The 20,063-nt window shown below is 39.3% G+C and overlaps 1 protein-coding gene across 1 annotated transcript in view; it reads right to left on the minus strand.

Moving 5' to 3' along the window:
* Window positions 1–2,175: 2,175 nt before the first annotated feature.
* The window catches only part of sardh (sarcosine dehydrogenase), a 102,640-nt gene continuing 84,752 nt past the window's right edge, over window positions 2,176–20,063 (minus strand). The window contains exons 18-22 of the mRNA XM_041811745.1: window positions 14,495–14,588; window positions 10,773–10,935; window positions 7,609–7,777; window positions 6,360–6,495; window positions 2,176–3,828 (exon numbers count right to left, since the gene is read on the minus strand). Coding sequence (XP_041667679.1) covers window positions 3,700–3,828; window positions 6,360–6,495; window positions 7,609–7,777; window positions 10,773–10,935; window positions 14,495–14,588 — 691 coding nt within the window. The 3' untranslated portion in view covers window positions 2,176–3,699. The remainder of the gene's footprint in view (window positions 3,829–6,359; window positions 6,496–7,608; window positions 7,778–10,772; window positions 10,936–14,494; window positions 14,589–20,063) is intronic.

A 20,063-nucleotide genomic window follows, 5' to 3' on the forward strand; every position in this document is an offset into this window, starting at 1 on the left:
TGGTTAAATTAAAAGTTTATCATTTTTAATCATGTATTTGAGCATATGAATTATATAAAAGTGTTTAATTAATAAAAATGTAGGAAAGTATCATTTAAAAATACATGTTGTTTTGTAGGTCTGCTCTCTAGTGTTCATAGATTTTTTCCCCAGCTAAGAAATTTCAGAGAAGAAAACTCTAATGAATGTTAGAATCTTTCTAAAAGTGGGTTTTAACAAATGTCTGTAGAACAGTTAGTAAATGAGGCCAAATGACATCACCCTTCTGCAGAGGGCGTCTGAAGCTTGTGGATGGTGGCGGCCATACTGGAGACCCCATCTCAGACCCAATTTAGGTTAAGGGCTAAGAGGTGGGCCTTTAGTGTTCTGTAAAACAACTACAGTACGTATCAGCCTATCGGTCAGATCAGCCATACTGCTAACAATGCATAACTCTTAGCATTAATGTAACCATTATGTATTTGAAAATTCTCTCCTTCCTACAGAGTGTACCAATAAAGAATTGAACTGTGGAGACCAAAACCATTGCTGTACCAGGCTGTACCCACATTTATTTCCACGGTGAAAATAGTGGTTTTAACATGGGTGTTAATGGAGATTCTTTGACTTTTACTGCCAGCCTCAAGTGGATGAACATGAGGTTTTGTATTGTGACTACCAGGGAGATTTCTACCATCACAAATTAATTTTTCTTGTTAACACTGAAACCACAGTGAGACCTTTTTATCCAAACAACAATAAATTGTGGACTTTGAAACTAGAAATCAAACCTGTTAGCAGTTATGGGTTTCATGGATGAATGCAGTGACTGTATTTAGTCATGAAGGCACTTTGAATCCTAAATATGTACACAGCTACAGTAAACAGTCATTTCAAAATCATATTAGGGTCCTGAAATACCTCTGATGCAGGTCGTTCATTCAGAAAAATCCACACATAATTACAACACTATTTTGCTCCACTTGTATCCCAGCTGTGCTTAGGCTTTTCTTTGAACTGAGGGTCATTAATGAATGATGTTGTGGTGATTTTAATGTGCTGTTTCTGAACACCTCCTGAAAATGTTTCACAGTTCAAGGGCTCTCAGAAAAAAGGGAGAAGTGTTTATGCCCCCTGAACTGCTTGGAGGGTTTTTCTGTGAAGCAGACACACAAAATGTTAAGTGTGATTTAACAGCACAACAAGACAGAATGAGAGCTCTTAAGGCTGCCTGAAAGTGTAGATAGCCTTGTTAAATGACATCTGCTTAAAAACAAAACTAAGTGATGCGAGTTTATGAGCAGCAACGACGCGCTTCATCGCCGCGGAGCAAAGCGGCGGCGGGACGGATCAGAAAACACGAGGGGTTCGTTCTGTGACGGTGGCTTTCTGATAAAACTCAACTTTTTCTGTCATTTTTCTCCAGCAGTGTTTTGTCCCTCGCTGGTTACATGTGCCTCGGGGTGTTGTCTTCTTACAGCCTTCAAACTTTGATAAACATTTAAGCTGTCTGTTTTAAGAAAAAATTGTTTTTTTCCCTCTTATTAACATCAGCACAAACATCAGTCACTGTAATCTGACTCTAACTGCCTGAAGGCTTGTATAATGTTTCAGAATACTGTTTTAATCCACCATACCCTTTGGCATCACACAGGCTCAAACTTGTGCTGCTCTTTTTTTTAAATGAAACTTTTAACTCATTTTCTTTAAGATCTCATGCTTTGCTAACTAATTTAGAATTAACTATGTTTAATTTAATCAAATCTTTCACACAATAGTGCAATTGTTTTATGCTCCTTTATAACTGGTATTTCAAATGAGCTTTACACCTTTAAACATAGGCTTGTTGTCTTCAGGTTCACTGCTTTACTCACTTTTAATTTGGCAAAAACAGAGATTGAGGGCCTGTGTTTTTTATTTTCAATACAAAGACAATATAGTCAAGCGTTTTTAGTGCTCAGCACTGAGTACAAAGACAAGGTCAGCTGATTTTTGGTTGCCATGCTCCCAGCGCTCTCAAGCCTTGTCCATGTGTTGGCAAACATTTTTTTTTTGTTTGTTTGTTTTTTATAGGTCACTGAAAACCTTTTTTTGGAAAATTACTTCCAAGTCAAAGATTTTTTAAAAACTTTACAGCTTACAGCATTTATGTGTAGATGGGAAAACTGAATTTTTGGCAAGTAACGTGACGCTGTGTAACGTTATCATTTTTATTTACATGGCAAAAGGTGGAAGTTAAACTTGCATTAGCATCACTGTTGTTAACTGGACTTCAGACTGGACTTTTCATGACTGCACAAAACACACAGTCTCTTTCAATTTATGGGCCAAGTGTGTTTGAAGCAAACAGGAAGCTTCATAAATAGAAGAACTTTATCATACAGACACATTTTAGCTTGTGGTCGACAAGAAACAGATTTCAAACATATTCTCCCAATGTGGATGTACATATCTGCTACAACAAGGTAAATATGGCTCTCTATTCATCATTTTACTGGCCAATAACTGCTTGCTGTGCACAGAAAAAAGAAGCGAGACCTCAATACTCTTCTGATGGAAGCCCATGAAACGTGTCACTCACGCACAGACAAACTAAAAATCTTCAGTGTTGTGGCAAAAATGCATGTGTTACACTGCCAGTCTAAAACGGCGGGCTACTGAATAGAAATAGTGCGGAAAATGTAGACATCTAGGGGTTTTTTTTGTTCAATATGCAGATCTATCCAATTATACAAACTTGTCTGATCACAGCCTGCTTCTTTAAATCATCCTGGACTAAAGGCAAGTGAAATATGGATTGAAACGCACCTTCAGCAGGTAAAAAGTTTGTTTTTGCTTTATCTAGTTTAAGTGAAAAATAGACGAGCACTCAAGCATTTATCCTGCCACCTGACCTTATAGTGAACTATGGTCAGAGGGCAGCTGCCTGGCTCTGTGCCAGAGCAGAAGGACAGAAGTCTGGGATTCAATTTACTGTTTTCTGGCACAAATCCCTTCATTATGATGCTTCACCTGTAGGCCACCATGGCTGATAGATTTGGTAAATTTACCTCACAATTAAAAAAAAAACATAGCATATAGCTGGCTGTTAACTTTCAATGAAGGCAACATCAGCTAACAACAGACTGTATTGAGATGAACTTCTCTGTGATTTTATCCTGTTGTAATGTTAGGGGGTTGGGGTATAGCATCCGTGACATGGGCACAAAGCAGGCCAGGAAAGAGGTAAAAAACTTCCTAATGGTCTAGATCCAAAATTTGGTCACACATAGATCTCACTGTTTTCATGTTTACGGCAAACTTTTCCAACATATCTAGTGTGTTAAGACACATTTTTTATTTCACCCACAGGGACTTTAGGCACCTTAAAAGGTCTACAAAATTTGGAGATAATTTCTCTTCATTGTTTCTTTGTAAAATTCACACAGCAGCATTTTTAAACAGTTAGTAAAAAAAATGTCAGTTTTAGTACTTTTAAATCAGCACCTCTTTGATTCTTTCATTCAGATTTCTGTATCACCTATACAAAGTTAAAATAAGTACAAAGTTTTGTCATATCCTCTCTATTGCTGTTAAATTAGATATATAATGACTAGAATCAAAACCTTTCCAGTTACTCAGCATTTCACAGAGGTCAAATTAAGACAAATGGATCAGCACCTCTATTTCTCCAACCACAGCTCATTTCCTCATTATCAGTTTTTAAATGTGTGGTCCTTGTTAAGCGTAGATGCCCTTGACACGTTTATTCTCAGGGTCGAATGGTGATTTAAGGTGGGCCTTGGCCTTGAACGTCACACCCATCCTCTCCAAGGTGAAGTCACCACTTTTTATGAAGTCAGCGCTCACCTGAAAAAAAGAGAAAGAGAGACGAATATGAGAGGACAGTGATTAAAATACAGCAGAAATAAGATGGCCGATTAATCTCCACTCAGACTTTAAAAAAACTGAGCTTCCAACTGGCACCGCACTCCATAATGCCCAATCTCACAGCCTTCATATGTGACAGAGGAGAAGTGTGCAGGAGTTATAAAACACTGAGAGCAATTCATCCAGTCATGAGTCAATGTCAGCTGCCTCGTAACCCAGAGAGCTAATTTTCACTGACTGACTCCCTTTTCCCTCCCTGCAGCTCTCCCACTCATCTGTCACTCTGCCTCTTTTTCACATACACACTTTAAAGGGAGCAGTCAAAGGTCCGGGACAAAGCTGCTTTTACTGCTGCTTAAAAAGGTCGAACAGATATGACATTACGACAAAGGAGGAATGTACATGAACTTGTCCAGTATGGGAAAAAAATAACCTGAATATGGCTTCATTTCAGTTTTCCCTAGCAAGATTTTAAGTCTGAAAAAATCGAAGCCTTTCTGGGTTACAGTGCTAAAATTCATGTTTATTCCTCTGCATTAAAATTAATCAGTTAGAGACATTTACGTTGATTGACCCTGTAGGAATCTGCTGATTTACTAAACAGTTCAACTTTTAAAACCCAGATCAGAACAAAGACTTGTGATGTAACAAGAGCGGTTTAGCACATTGCTGGGGAGAGTTGCAGCAGTGTGAACTAAGGGTGTAAAAGAGATGTAAGGGTTCGGTTTATACTTTGGCTTTGGGGTCTATGTTCAGTATTGATTAACTTCATCAGGAAAAAAACAGAATAAGGTCCTAGATTTACAAGTCTAGGTTTTCCTCATTTATGTTTTTCAGTAGTGCAGCGTATAGTTTGTTTCATCTAGAGTTAGTTAGAACTTCCTGTGACAGCTGGTCAAAAGCAAAACAGAAATGAACAGCCTTATATCATCTGATTTGAAACACTAAATTAAATACAACATAAAAATGTTCATTAAAAACATGCAGTGATTTATGATGTATGCCGTGACATACTCACATAGTTGTTAGTAACAGCCAGTGCAGAGGTTACTCATGCAAAATCACAACACATGCACATCAGCGAAGGACTGCAGACTAGCTTATGTAAACACAGGATGGGAAGTCATATCAGAGCTGGTAATAAGAGTAGTAAAATACAGACTTATGATCAGTGTCTCTACTTCTGAATATAGGCATAAAGCCTTAAAAATGTGTTGGCATCATTAATGTCTTCAGCCCTCAAATTTATTCAAAATAAGTCTAGAAAAAAGAAACACAGGGAGATAAAGCACACAGAGGAGTGCAGACACTTCTAGATCTCTCACTACAGAACTGTCCACAGACAGTGATGTGATAGTGAAGAGAGTGATCTGTAATACTGACTGACAGCAACTTGATGGACCTGTGGACGTGTGTAAATGTGAGAGTAACTGAAAGACTCCACAAAGCCAAGAGTTTATTCGCTTTGTTTTGCTAGTGAGAACTCAGGACTAGAAATGAAACAAATGAGCACAAAGACACACAATCACAAGGCCGACACACAACCAAACAAGCACGCACACACTCCTATGGTAAGTGTGCCTGTTGAATACACGCTCATCGATAGAGATCTAAATGTGCCGACAAATCACAGCAGGATTGTTCTATTTTTCAGGATGTAACAGAAAAACGTCTGCTTCTGAGCACTTCAAGGAACAACTTTTTGTGTGCCTTTTCTCTCATTCTGCCTCATTCCTTCTGTTTGATGTAACATCTGTTAGTCTGTGAGTGTGTCTGTGTTATTATCAAGAGAGACACACAGAGAGCGCTATGCTGGTCAACGAAACTTCAGTACAAAATAAGAGGAAGGGCGAGACAGACAGCTGACAGGAATACCATATACCCCGGTAAAATTTGGGGGGGGTTGGGGTCATATCATGCATATTCTTCTTACCATGATGTGTAGTGTCATGTTGTATTATATCATATCATATTGTATTGAATGTCGACACGTGTGTTGCTTGGCAGCCAATGTCAAGCTCTATGGCATCTATTTTGTCAAGTTCATTTCATCCCTGGTAATACGCCCAGAGACCGCTGACAGCTTTCAGGCCCTTGGGACATCACAGCACAACCAGGGGCATGTTGTAACCCTTCTACCTACCCTGATAGTACCGTAGGCCAATGCTTACTCTCCACATTCACCCCTAACTCCACCCTAAAGGTATGGACTTTGTTATTTTTTCAACAGATTGTTTCCCCATGTCCCTGGTAGTATGCAAGGACATCCAGAGCATGGGTGGGGTTGTGTCAAAGTTCTGCACAGCACCGTACCACATAAGAGTTTTATATAAAAACAGCAGAATCAAAATCATGCTAGTGTCCCATTGTTGAGACTTTGATCCACATTTTCGACTGGATGCATGCCAAAGTGAGACTAAATTTCCAGCAGACTGACAAAGGACAAAACAACAGAGAGGTGGGAAACAGGGTAGATTTGTATGTAAGTTTTGTGTGTTAAAGGCTTTTACCACTCCTCCATCAGGGTTGCAGATGTATCCATAACCGATAGTTTTGTCAATAAAGAAGCCGTAGTCAGAACGTCGCAGGTGACCAACAGGGATGCCGTTTCGGAAAATGGCCTCCAGACCAAACATTGGCACTTTCCTGGAGTAGAGAGAAAAATGGAGTGACAAGTTAGAGTTTACCTACACTCGAATGCAATTACATCTGTATTGTTTTTTCCCCTTCTTTTTTTTTTTTCTTTGTTTTGTTTTTGCTAAATTAATGTCTGACAGCCACACGACTCCAGGGTGTTTCAGTTCTTTCAATGACACTTCTGAAAATGCTACCAGCACATTGTTTGGATTGAAATTAAACATTTTGTGCACGTAGGAGATGTAAACACATGGAAAGGAACCCTTTGTTCTCACATAAATTGTGTTTTATTAAAGCTTCTGTTAGGCACCTATTATCTGTTCATTAATTTTGTCAAGTGCATGTGGGTAATGTTTTCTGACCATAATCCTGCTTTCTTTCAACAGGCAAATGTTATGACACATTGTGAATCTCTTTTAACCTTTTACACCAAGAAACTTCCAGGGCTGGTTGTAGCCAGTGCTAAATCTAGCTCCAGTTCTTTGTTTTTCCAGAACCAAAGAATTTGATCTAGAAAACATTTCCAGCAAGTCAAAACTCCACGCTGACGAGCTTCCTCAGGCGTGACCTTCCAGTGAATTACAGAGAAAGTCAGATGGAGCTACAAGTGCTAGTGTTGCTGGGAATACGAAGATGCACGCTGATGTTTACAGTGATGTAGTGAGGTATTTCTCTGGCCTCCTCCAGTTCATGGAAAAGCAAAATAGTTTGTCACTTTTTAGACTGAACCAACTGCAAAACTGACTCCAGCTCTTGTCCAGCACCAGGCCTGGAAGTGGTGGATAAGGATTGTGAATATTTGTTATGGAAAAGACAGTAGTAATAATTTCAGTCTGTTTCATAACCAGTAAAAACATCCAAAGGAGCTTTAAATATTATATTTCTTTCTGCCATTTGTATTTTCTACATCAAAGACACCAACCAGAGAGCAGAAAATCTGCCTCCTTTGTACTATGGCATATTTTAGCGTAGTGTAAATAAACAATCCTCTAATATGCATATATATGCATTGCCAGGCATGTTATTATGCATGAGGATCATTTCTAAAACAGTGTTTTCTCTTTGGGGATTGTGATTTATATTTCTTTGTGTTGTGTGGATGCAGCCTCAGGCTTAAATTACTCGTCAATGGTGAAGCAGACAATGCGTCTCCTTAGACCCTCCTCCTTTTGTTTCTCGAGCCTATCACGGCCCTGGAACGGGATTGAACTCTTCAGTTTGCAGGTAAAGGCTAGTCCCGCCTCCAGGGGCGTGTCATCAGGGCGAAGGTCGGCGTGCCAATGTCTGTAGCCTGGAAGACGTCATCAGAAAGTGGTCATTGAAGCCACTGTGCAAACCCTTGCTCCAAAAAAGTTGGGACATTGTGTAAAATGCAAATAAACAACAGCAAACCGATAAATGATATCATTTTATTGTAAATATATACACATCCTGAATTTAATGCCCGCAACACATTCTAAAAAAGTTGGGACAGGATCATGTTTACCACTGTGTTACATCACTTTTCTTCTAACAACACCCTGTAAATACCAGAGGACTGAGGACACTACTTGTTGAATTACTGACAGTGAATTCTTAACCAGTCTTGTTTGATGTAAGTCTTTAGTTTCTCAACAGTGCCCGGTTTCAGTTTTTGTATTCTGAGCCTCATAATGACCCAGATATTTTCAATGGGAGACAGGGCTGGACTGCATACAGACCAGTCTAGTACCTGCACTCTTTTCTCATAAAGTCGTGCTGTTGTGACTTGTGCAGAATGTGGCTTGGCATTGGCTTGCTGAAATAAACAGAGACATCTCTGGAGATGTTGTTGTTCGGGTAGAAGCATATTATGCATTGTAAAACCCAATTATAGACCTTACTTTAAAAAAATCCTGCAAACCAATTGCCTAATAAAAAACAGAAAGTAAAAATTACTTTATGCCTTCAGTAAAATAAATAGATATTGTGTTTTGCATTTACAAAATTGTTTTTTTAGTGTTGTGCATTTTCAGTTGAGTTTAAGTAACTTAAGATACTGGAGTCATACTCATTTAAAAAAACAGTATTTGTTAGATACCAGGTACTTAGTCGTTTGAAGCTATATCAACTCAATTTGACTTGTACATTTATGTTAGGTTAACTTACCTTTCTCATCCATTGTATTTTTTCTAAATCTAATTCTACATATATTTAATTTCAAACATTCATGCCACTCAGAGTAGTCTAACTTTTGTGACTTCAATTTGCAGTGACTGAAAGGTGCACACAAAATCAGGTGGTGCTATTATATCGTGTTGAGTAAACTAGCCCTGCTAGTATTAGCAGGTACATATTAGAGTTCCTCCACATAGACAGGACTTCTCTGACCATAATGGGGTAATTTCATCAATGGTGTAAAATGTCTAATGCCTGAAGGCATTCTGGAAAAACCCAGTTAATTAAGGAATGACTGTCAAAAAATTTGAGTACAATGCAAAAATACTTACTTATCGAGTACTGTTTACTTGAATCTATAAGTGTGTTCTTTCAACCGTGAGGAACAGGGCTGTTTTGGTTATTTAAGCTTTCTCATTTCAACTTTTTTCACAACCGTTTACTTGTCAGTCTTACAATGTGTAATAATGATTGAAAAGTGAACTCCCAACAGTAAAATGGTTTCTTTCACCATACAATTTAACATTACTAGATTAAAACTTGAAATAAGTACATGTACTTCATTATCAAGTAAAGTTAATTTTATTTATGTGAATGTGGATAGCTATCAGGGTTTATTGTGTGTTGTACCAAAACCTATATGAACCTCTCAGTATTAATGTTGTTTGTCACACCTGAGTCTAATCGCCCCCTAGTCTATTTAGTTTCTGTGTAACTGTCAGTTTGTGGCGTGTCTTCTGTCTCCCAGTGTCTTCTATTGTCTCCTGGTGTGGATTTATCTCACCCCTTAATTACACCAGATGTGTGTTCGGTCTGTCTCCGCTCAAGCACGGTAACGGATCAGATAAGCTTTAGTTTTAGTCAATGAGAGTGGTTCCAACAGCTCCGCTGGACTGCATCCCTGCTCTGGCAGAGCTCCAGCAGTCCGGAGCCCACAGCAGACATGCCGGATTTCTGCCGGATGCCAGAGACCTGTGCATAAATTCAGCAAGGAGCAGATCAAACAGGACAGGAAGTGTCGCAAATTAAAATATCCAGTTAAATTTCAGAACAAAATACTCCGTGTTGATGCCAGTCAAATGCCAGACTGTATTTCCTTTCACTACACCAACAAAATGTCATAATGAAGTGTAGCAGAGCCTGTAGTTAGCAGGTAAAAAACAGAGACAAATCCAAGCAAGTTAATTCTACTTCCGCAGTTCAGAACAATAGCTTGATATGTGTTTGTTATGTTTTACAGCACTTGAGATGTTTCTACTCTCATGGTCAGGTATGATTCTGTAACTACCGCAAAACTCCTCGGTCTCGCGGGTCTAGCAGTCCAGCAGTGCCGCTCTGTGCTGCTGTGCAAACGCAGTCAGTAGGTGTTGACGGACAGCAGGGCACGCAGTCAAACCGGAGGACAGCCGTGATTGACCAGAGACATATCTGGTGTGTTTCAGGGGTGAGTCTCCTGTGTGTTTGAACACGTTTCAGTGGATTTTTTTGAAGGCAGTTTTGTTAGTCACTTGCATTTTGTTTAATTGAAAAGTTTTGTGTTGTTTGCAATTACGGCCCCCTGGTTTGACATTTTTGTAAAACATGACACCTGACTTGTGTATATTCAGTGACGTACTGTGTTCACTGGTAATGGTTTTCCAAAGAGTGCCTGAGCCTGCACTGTAGTATTCATCACAGAATGATACCTGGTTTTTATCACAGCACTGCCTGAGGGATCAAAGGTCACAGGCTTTAACGTTGGTTTTCAGCATTACCCTTTACATGCAGAGATTTCTCCAGATTCTCTAAATCTTTTGATGATATTACACACTGTAGATGGTGAAACCTCTAAATCCCTTGAGGAAAGGTCTTTCAGAAGTACTAATTTTATATCAGACCCTGTTACTATGACCTGTTATCACCAGTTTTGAGCATGTCGCAACTTTCCGGGTCTTTTCTTATCCTGTCCCAACTTCAGCAACTTCTGCAAATTCAGAATGTGTGAATATATTTCCATAAAAGCAATACAGTTTACAAAGTGTTATTCAAGTTACTGTATACAGTTTCTTTTCACATTTTATGAAACGTCCCAACATTTTTGAATCAGGCTTTGTATGATGAGCACTTATAAATATTTTAGTTTTAATGGCTGACCTTGAATTAAATGTTACCTTTCTCTATGCTGAGTGAGTCAATGGCCCTGTAGCCTGAGTTTATGATGCCGTGTTTTGCACCAGCAGCCATGACGGCGTTGTAGACAGGAAGGCATGAGTCTTTTGGAATGTGCAGCTCCCAGCCGAGCTCCCCGACAAATGACAGACGCATGGCTCGCACCTTAACCAGAGAGGAGGAGAGAAGAGGAGGCTTAGAGAAAGGCTCATAGGAGACAAACCTGCCTCTACTTGTGCTCAGCTTACACAGACACTCAGTTCCCCTGTGCTGCAGCTGAGGACGGAAAAAGAGAAGGAGAGAAATAAAGCACAGAAGAATCAAGATAGAACAGATCCAAAGAAAAGATAAGGTGCACGAAAGGAAAAGTTTAATCTTCTATTAGAGACAAATGTTGCTGAATGAATGCTTTAGGTCCTGAGGGAGATTAAAAAACACCTCTGGGGTTAGGAGGCGGAAATGAAAAAGGTGAGGTAACAAGCAACTCAAAAAAAAGGAAAATTGCTGGGAAAACGAAAGAGACATGGCTCGAGAGGTCTCTCCCTTCCTGAAGCTTGGACAGAGGACACCTTGGTGAAAAAGAAAAGGTGACATGTTTCTATACTCATCTTTGCTGTTATTCTCCTATTTGGGTTCCTTACAAGTGGTGACATTTTCCTATAGTTTGCTGCATTCATTTTACCCTCTACCTTTACAAACCTTCCAAGGCCGGCTGCTAAGAAGCATCCCCACAGCATGATGCTGCCACTCTGCTTCACAGTGGGGATGGGTGTTTGTGGTGATGTGCCGTATTTGGTAACCCCCAAACATAGCATCTTGTCTGATGGCCAAAAAGCACCACTTTTGTCTCATCAGACCTAAGAACTTTGGCATTAAAGAGAGATTTTTCTGGGTTGTAGAGTGGGTTGAATGTGTTAAAGACAACATTTAAACTGATGCTGGCCTAGAAACATTACTAACCATCTGACAAGAAATTCAGGTGCTAGCGAAGGTGACTACATTCAAACATTTATTTCTCTCTGCATATACATCCCTAGAAAGGCATTGACATGTGAGCGTGTGCTTCCTGCAGCTTTCCATAATAACCTAGTTTAAAAGACGGCATTACAAAATAAGTTAATCTCCAGCTGTGAGTAAACAGAGAAAGTAGTCCACTGAAAATCCATGAAGTTGCTCGGCAGGGATGAATCAATTACTTTCAACTAGAGTTAGTCTATTTCGGAGTAAAAATCCATGACCACTGTGTGATATGAATCCTGTCATTTTATTTCTGCATCTGTTAAAAAAAATCCCAGGAAAAGCTGATGTTGTTTGATTTTCCCTTTATCTAAAAGATGTTCAAATCAAAAGTGAGAAACTGGTGAATATTAATAAGCATGACAAGTATTGGTGATGATATTTTCATTTTCCTGTAACTTGGAGGCAATTTCTTCTCAAATCAGAAAGATTAAAACCCTCATTGACAAAAAGCAAATGATGAGGATGCAATAAATCAGATGTTAAAGCTGAGAATGCTTAAAAGGGAAAGCAACAAAAAAGGAAGAAAATGTGGACAAGAGTATAAAACGAGCAGAGAAAAAGTATCTCCAACAGTTCTCCCAGTGGGTGCTGTGACGGCCAAGCCATCTGGACAGCCCTGGATCACTCTGCGCCCCCATATGTACACCATGAAAGTCTCAGGAGGACACTACATACAAGCCTGAGCAGATTCACAGGCATCTTACTAAAGCACATGAACACTGTCACTCAGATTTTCACCAGGAAAACATCAATCACAGACACAAATACAAGAACAAAAATACATATAAACATGACCTATCGTATGCAAGTACACTCAGTTATACTCGCATGTTAGAGAGAGAGAGAGAGAGAGAGAGAGAGAGAGAGAGAGAGAGAGAGAGAGAGAGATTGTAATGAGGTGTGAGGGGAGCAGAGGGCACAGAGAAGGCTCTGTTCTCGCAGCAGTGCAGCCATTAAAATGTCACCAAGACAAGGCCGGCAACCAGCTGGAACGCAGCACAACTAACACACAAATACACAACGGCACTACACACAAACACTTCTACAGACCTGTGAGAAGATGCCGTCTGCAATCACTGCAGAGTTGCATAATTCATGCAACAGCAACTAAGACAGAGGGAGTGTGTGTGGACATATGTGTCGCAGCGTGTGTCGGTACAACACGCTTGTTTTGATCTGGGGCCAGGTGCATTGTGGAGGTCATCCGGAGGGGTAGAGCTACATTACCAAACAGTTACATGGTTAGAAAAGTGAAGGATAAATACAGTTATTTGAAGAAATTAATCATTTAAACAATTATCATTGTTAAAAAGATGAAATCTAATATAATCTTAGAAGTGTTGGACCTAACTGAACAAACAGAAAAAGATGGAGGTAGTGAAAATCCCATTCTTAAGCAAATTTTTAATTAAGTTAAAATATTTCTTTTTATCATAATAGGAATCGGCTTTATTTTCCAAGTATGCTTACACTACAAGGAATCTAACTCTGGTTTGTGCTCTCAATGTACAGGACAGTGGTGCAGCACCGCCAGACCATTCTGCCAATTGTCTGGCATCAACACGGAGTATTTTATTCTGAAATTTAACAGTAAATTTTCATTTGGTTATGGCAGAACTTCCTGTGTCATTCAGTCTTCTCTGTGCTGAATTGATGCGCAGGGGTCCAGCATCCGGGGTAAAAAGAAGTGCTGCATATTTGCTGAGGGGAGTTCAGGCCTGCTGGAGCTGTTATGTACTACAGCGGACCCAGTTGGAGAACTGTCATTGATTGCCGTGATGGAGTGGTCACGGTGGAAACAGTGGAATTTAGGGGTTAGGTATCTGTACGCTACTTCCGGGAGACAGATTTTTTCCCAAGCCAACAGTAAAAGGTACCACATTTCCAGTTGATTTGATGCACAACGCTGGTGTGCTTTGAGGTTATGTTCTCCCTTGCTGATCTGTGTTTGTGCCCCAGTGGTATGATGACATAAATGTTTTGTCACTGAGCCCTCAATACTTCATGTCCATGTCTAACTAATTAAACACTGAATCATCTAAGATTTTGTAAAATCAAACAAGAACCTAACCTGACATGCCAGATGGATGTGTTTCAAACATCCATCTGGGAAAGCTTCAATACGAAACGTTTGAGAAAAGGCAGAGGTTTTGAAAAAAACTTGGAGGGTGATTGGACGAAACATGGCGACTATAGCCATGTAAGTACTCGACTTTTGTCGTTTTAAAAAAAAAAAAAACACACAACTCACTGCAGAGATTTGTTCTTCTTTTAACAAAGAAAAGTTGTCAAGTTGTGATATAAAACTGGCGCTTTTGCAGCCTCCACGCTAGCCTCTTCCTCCATAACTGCACCAGCTCTTGCTGCTGCTTGTTAACGTCACGACTCTGCTGTGCCTGAAAGTACTGCCCCTCGTCGCTGATTGGACCTGTCACTTTCTAACCTGGCCCAAACGGTTCAGATGGGAGCTTTGCAAGATGGATTCGCCAGTGAAAAACAAAGAAACGGGCGTATCCATCTGCTTTGCAAGGTTAACAAAAACCTTTCTATCCATCAACTTTTCCGTGTGGAGGCTAAAGGGTCGTTGGAATGTTGCATCTTATCTCCAGTCTTAAATGCATGTAAATATGAATGCTGCATGCGGTCTGTCTGGACCAAGGCACTATGTCTGTATGTATGTGAGTGTGCAATTCTGTGTTTTCACCTGATGCCCCGCTGCGTTGACGACTTTGTGCGTAGAGAACGGAAACGCTTCGTTGCTCAGGTCTGTGTCCAACACCTCCTGAAGAACCTCCCGACTGCATATGAAGAAGAAAAAACAGACACAGAACATTACTAACATAGATTTTGCTTATCCTATTAAATCCTCTGACAAAACACGTAGGTGGAACCCTCTCTGATAATGATGTGAAGGGGCTGATCACAACATATCTAACAAATATGAAACAACTTAAATCACTGTCTGCATTCTCAAGTTTATGTGCAGCTGTGTCACTCTTCTAGTATCTTGTTTTTTCTGTATGAAGTTTGGGCATCTATTAGCTATATTACGGTAGTTGAGGTTTTGGCCTGGTGACTTTATCACAATAGTCAACTTAATAGAAATGTCCAGTTGAAACTGTGCTCAGGCCACCGAATACAGAAAAAGCACTCAGGGAGAACCTGTATGGGCCAGGACATTGGTTACTTATCTCGGTAGATAAGATAAAAGATAAAACTAGAAAAGCACTCAGAGAGCGCAGACCTCCGCCATTAGCCCTATCTCCCAACAGTACAGCATCCTTTAAAATATTCCTGGATCCAGATGGTGATCCGGATCATTCACAAAATCTAATCAGTTCTTCCTTATGCCATTTCTGACATTTCCTGAAAATTTCATCAAACTCCATCCATAACTTTTTGAGTTATGTTGCTAACACACAAACTAACAAACAAAGTAACAAACCCTCCCAATCACATAATCTCATTGGCGGAGGTAATTAAAAATGGTTTGCATTGAAACATGAAGCTTGACTGAACTTCACTAGGCGTGCTGCTGTGTTAATTCTGTAAACAAACAATTTGACAAGGAATCTATGACTGAATTGAGATGACGCAAATGGTAATTCTTACAAACCAAAAAGAATACCAATTTCTTGATTAATAACACCCTAAATTAACAGCATTGGTAAAAAGGAATCCTCATTAGTGTTCAAAATGGTAAAACATGGAGAGCTCACTGCAAATGAAAGAGTCCGCATTAAAGCACTTCATGATGCTTGATGGTCTCTGAGACAGGTGGTCTGATAAATGTGTTAAGCACTGTACATGCATGTATTTATGTATATTTATGTTGTGTATGACTTGTGTGAACTTCTGTTGAAAACTGAATTGCCCCTTGGGGAAAATAAAGACTCATCTCATCTCATCTACCAAAATATGCTGGTGGGCGAGGCTGAGGCCATTTTTTCATAATATCCTCCTATCCCAGGATTGTAGAAAGCAGAAGGATTACATCATCCTGTTTGAGGTGTAACAGATGATGTTCACACATTCTGAATCTCTGAATCACTCAAAAACAAAAATCAAGATTAGTGTCTCGTTACGAAAACGACTACCTTATTCTCAGTGACAGAAGGCACAGAAAGTCAAACCCAGAATTAACCGAAGCTATCATAAGAGCTTGGAATAAGGTGATTTAAGCGTTATGAAAAGACTTAAGTCAACACTATAATTCTTTCATAATGATTCTCTGTTTTCTGTTACCTGTGATACTGATGAAGTAAAAGATGCTCCATCAATATGCTTTTGTATAAACAAATTATCATGTCATTCTTTCAAATCAAATTTTTGTGTATTTGGAGGAAAAACAACACAAGCGCTTGTTTTTTATCGTTGTAGAAATGATCCATCTCTCCCGCTCCCACAAACACACACTAAAAAAATCAATATTACATAAAGATGAGTCATCAGAAAGAGAAGCGACTAAGTTTAGCTTACTTTGCTTCTTCTACGTGTGTGAGTGGGCAGGTACAGGCCTCTTTTGGGTGGTATTTTTGCTACACTGTGGCAGGAAGCCAGGGATGTGGATATTTGGGGAAGGGTTCATGTTACATTTGTGTGTATCTGTGTGGGTGTGCTGTTTTTCTTCTAACAAGCAATCGATGCAGTCATAGAACGATGCAGAAAGATTTGTGTGTATGAAGGCTGGGGATTCATGGGAGCAGAAACATTTCTTACATCTATGTATGTGTGCAGAGTGTGGTGATGCACAGACTGCTGCTTTCTTTAGGCTGTTCTCTGATTTCTGTCTTTGCATAAGCATGATTTGCTCACTGAACTCAAGAACCCGAGAGCAAGGCCAATTAGCTAATCACTGAATGGTTCTGTTTGTCTGCCTGCATGTGGTGAGGCAGTCTTGAAACCACCAATTTGTTCCCCAGGCTTACCGCAGTCTCTCTAACACACACTGAGCTCCCTTTACATCCCTTTACAGGACGGTGACACAGGTGTTACATGTCCTTTACATGTCCTGGAAAACTACCTTGTGCAGCTTTTCTTGATTTTAACTCACAAAGTCCTAGAGTAAAATATACTGAACTGCCTGATGTGGTCATGTGACTGGTCGGGCAAATTTGTGAATTTTGAGAAGCATTTAACCTGTTCTGATTAAAATATAGAAACAAAGTGATAAAAAAATATCACAGTGACATATACACTATATGGATAAAAGTATTTGGCCACACCTGTTAATTAATGAATTAAGGTATTTCAATCAGACCTGTTGGCACATGTGTACAAAATCAAGCACCTAGCCACGCAGTCTCCATATGCAAATGTTGATGATACAAAATGGGTCATTCTGAGGAGCTCAGTGACTTCAAGTGTGGTACTGTGATGGATGCCACCATTGCAATAAAACGTTTTAGTGAAATTTCACCCTCACTGGATATTCCAGTCAGCTGTAAGTGATATTATCAGAAAGTGGAAGCATTTAGGAATAACAGCAACTCAGCCATGAAGTGGAAGAAGCCTGACTGCATTGTGCTAACTGTGAAATTTGGTGGAGGAGGGATAATGGTATGGGGCTGATTTTCATGGTTTGGGCTAGCTAGACCCTTATCTCCAGTGAAGGGCAATCTTAATGCTTCAGCATACCGAGGCATTTTGAACAATGCAATGCTTCCAACTTTGTGGCAACAGCTTGGGGAAGGCCCTTTTCTATTCCAACATGGCACAAATTCCCTCAAAAACGCTCAAAAATGTTGTGGAAAGCTTTGCCAGGAGAGTGGAGGCTAATAATGCTGCAAAAGTGGGCCAACTCCTTATTAAAGTATACATATTTGAATACAATGTCATTACAGTCCCTGCTGATGTAATGGTCTGGTGGCCTAATACTGTTGTCCATGTAGTGAATGTCACAACGGGCCTTTAACCAAGAAATAGTCCCCATAAACCTAATCTGACACAGATGTCTCTATAAGAAATATTGTCAGTGAGATTCCTATCTAATTGAGCTGAATTAGTTATGTTAAATCAACATTTTTTATGTTGTTCCATCCAAAGCATATTGAAACAAATACAACAAAAATGGTGCCAACTCGATGAAATCATTCACATTCCTATCTTTTAAACAGAACCTTTGCGGTCACCATAGGTAACCACTCATCTTCCACCTCTCCTATTACCTGTGGTGTACAGCAAGGTTTTATTTTAGGCCCACTTTTATTTTGAATTTACATGCTTCCTTTAGGTTTTATCATTCCTAATCATAATCTGTCTTTCCATTTTTATGCCGATGACACACAGATATACCTCCTGCTGAGACCTGGTGATTTTACTAGCCTAGCTGCTGTTTTTAACAGTTTCAAAAATATCAAATATTGGATGGCACAAAATTTTTTTTACAGTTAAACGAATCAAAGTCAGAAATCATACTCTTCAATTACCCAAATCCAAACACCAGCCTGATTAATAATTTTCTTGGTCTACTCTCTTCTAACATCACACCAACCGCAAGAAATTGAGGAGTTACTTTTGAGTCAACTCACATTCGAACCACACATCAAGAGAATAGCCCAGTCATGCTTCATCCAAATCAGATCCATATCCAAAATTAAATCCATACTGTCCCCTGCTGACTTCGAAAAAGTTATCCATTCATTTACAGTATCTTTTCGTGACTGCACTACTACAACTCACTCCCTTCAGGTTTTACAAATAAATCACTCTCCCGCCTCCAACTAGTCCAGAACACAGCAGCTAGGCTTTTAACTGGTTTTAACAGATGACATCACATCACCCCTATCTTTGCTTCCCTTCACTGGCTTCCTGTTACTTTTAGAATTGATTTTAAGATTTTATTGATCACTTTTAAAGCTCGTATGGGTCTTGCATCAGGTTACATTTCTGAAATGCTGACCCCTTATGAGCCAATGCGCAGTCTTAGATCCTCAGGCGGGGGTGTCCTGGTTGTTCCAAAGTCGAGGCTGAAATCTAAAGGAGACAGGGCTTTTGCTGTCAGGGCTCCTTGACCTTGGAACAGCCTGCCCGAGGAGATAAGGCTGGCAGATTTGGTGACATCTTTTAAATCACTCCTTAAAACTCACTTTTACAGACTTGCTTTTGTGTGATGTTCCTTTTAACTATTTATCTATTTTATTACTTCTCTTTTATTTACACTGCTACTCCTATTCTTTTTTATAATTTTATACCCTTCTTTCTTATCTCATGTTCATTTACTTTATTATTTAGTGTTTATCTACCTAAATTTTACTTACCAGTCCTTGTTTCTATTACATTTCTGTTTTGAATCTTATCTTTGTTTTATCGCCACTGATGTGATGTCGTTATCATCTTCATGTATTTGTTTGGTTGTTTGTTTGAATATATGTATTTAACTCTCTCCTTCTCCCACATCCTACGATATCTTTCGGAATATTATCATAGGAATCATATTATCATTTTTCACTGACTCATTTTCATTTTTATTCTTTTTCCTCTGTGTCCACATTATGTTCTCCCCTTCTTGTTTGGTTTTACAGAGCTCCTATTCTGCTCTGATTGTTGCTGTTTATTTTCCCTGAGTTTTAACTCTTGCCATGTGAAAAGCACTTAGTAAACAACTGTTTTTATAAGTGCTATATAAAGTTATTATTATTATTATCATTTTTATTATTATTAACAGAAATACAGTCAGTGATCAGGGTGTGCTGGAAGTCATCTAGGGAGCTGGAAAAGAAAAAAAACACTAAAATTCTTTTTTTTTTGTTAAAGCTAAAGGACCAGGTTTTAATTTTAACATATGATAAGCAAATACAAATGAAGAGATAAATTGGTGTCACTAAGTAAAATAGACTGTGTATTTTCCACTGTGGAATAAATCTATCATAAATGCCCAATGTGACATTTATGTAGCATTTCTGTTCTTTGACTTTGTGGGTAGGTGTTAAAAAAAGTCAGAAATGTGTCCCATGGGGTCCACAGAGTCTATGCAGCTCCAACATTTATGTGAGAGAAACAGCTACATGTTTACAGACTGGGTGCTCTCTGGAGAACTAGAATGAGACATCACTGGAAGAGAAAAGTGAGACACATTTACATAAATGCTGTAATTTCTTCTCTCCTTGAGATTTAAAAAGATTAATCCACTAAGGAGGAAAAAAACCCTAAACATTCAAGGGTTGATTTTGTCTGATTTCCTCATTTGTGGTAGAGACAATGAAGGGAATCAGTTGTGCAAAAGAAGGAAATGCAAACACAGATCTTGTTTATACTATGGGTGGCAAACAAAC

The sequence above is a fragment of the Cheilinus undulatus genome, linkage group 17 (assembly GCF_018320785.1).
Source record: "Cheilinus undulatus linkage group 17, ASM1832078v1, whole genome shotgun sequence".
NCBI classification, from domain to species: domain Eukaryota; kingdom Metazoa; phylum Chordata; class Actinopteri; order Labriformes; family Labridae; genus Cheilinus; species Cheilinus undulatus.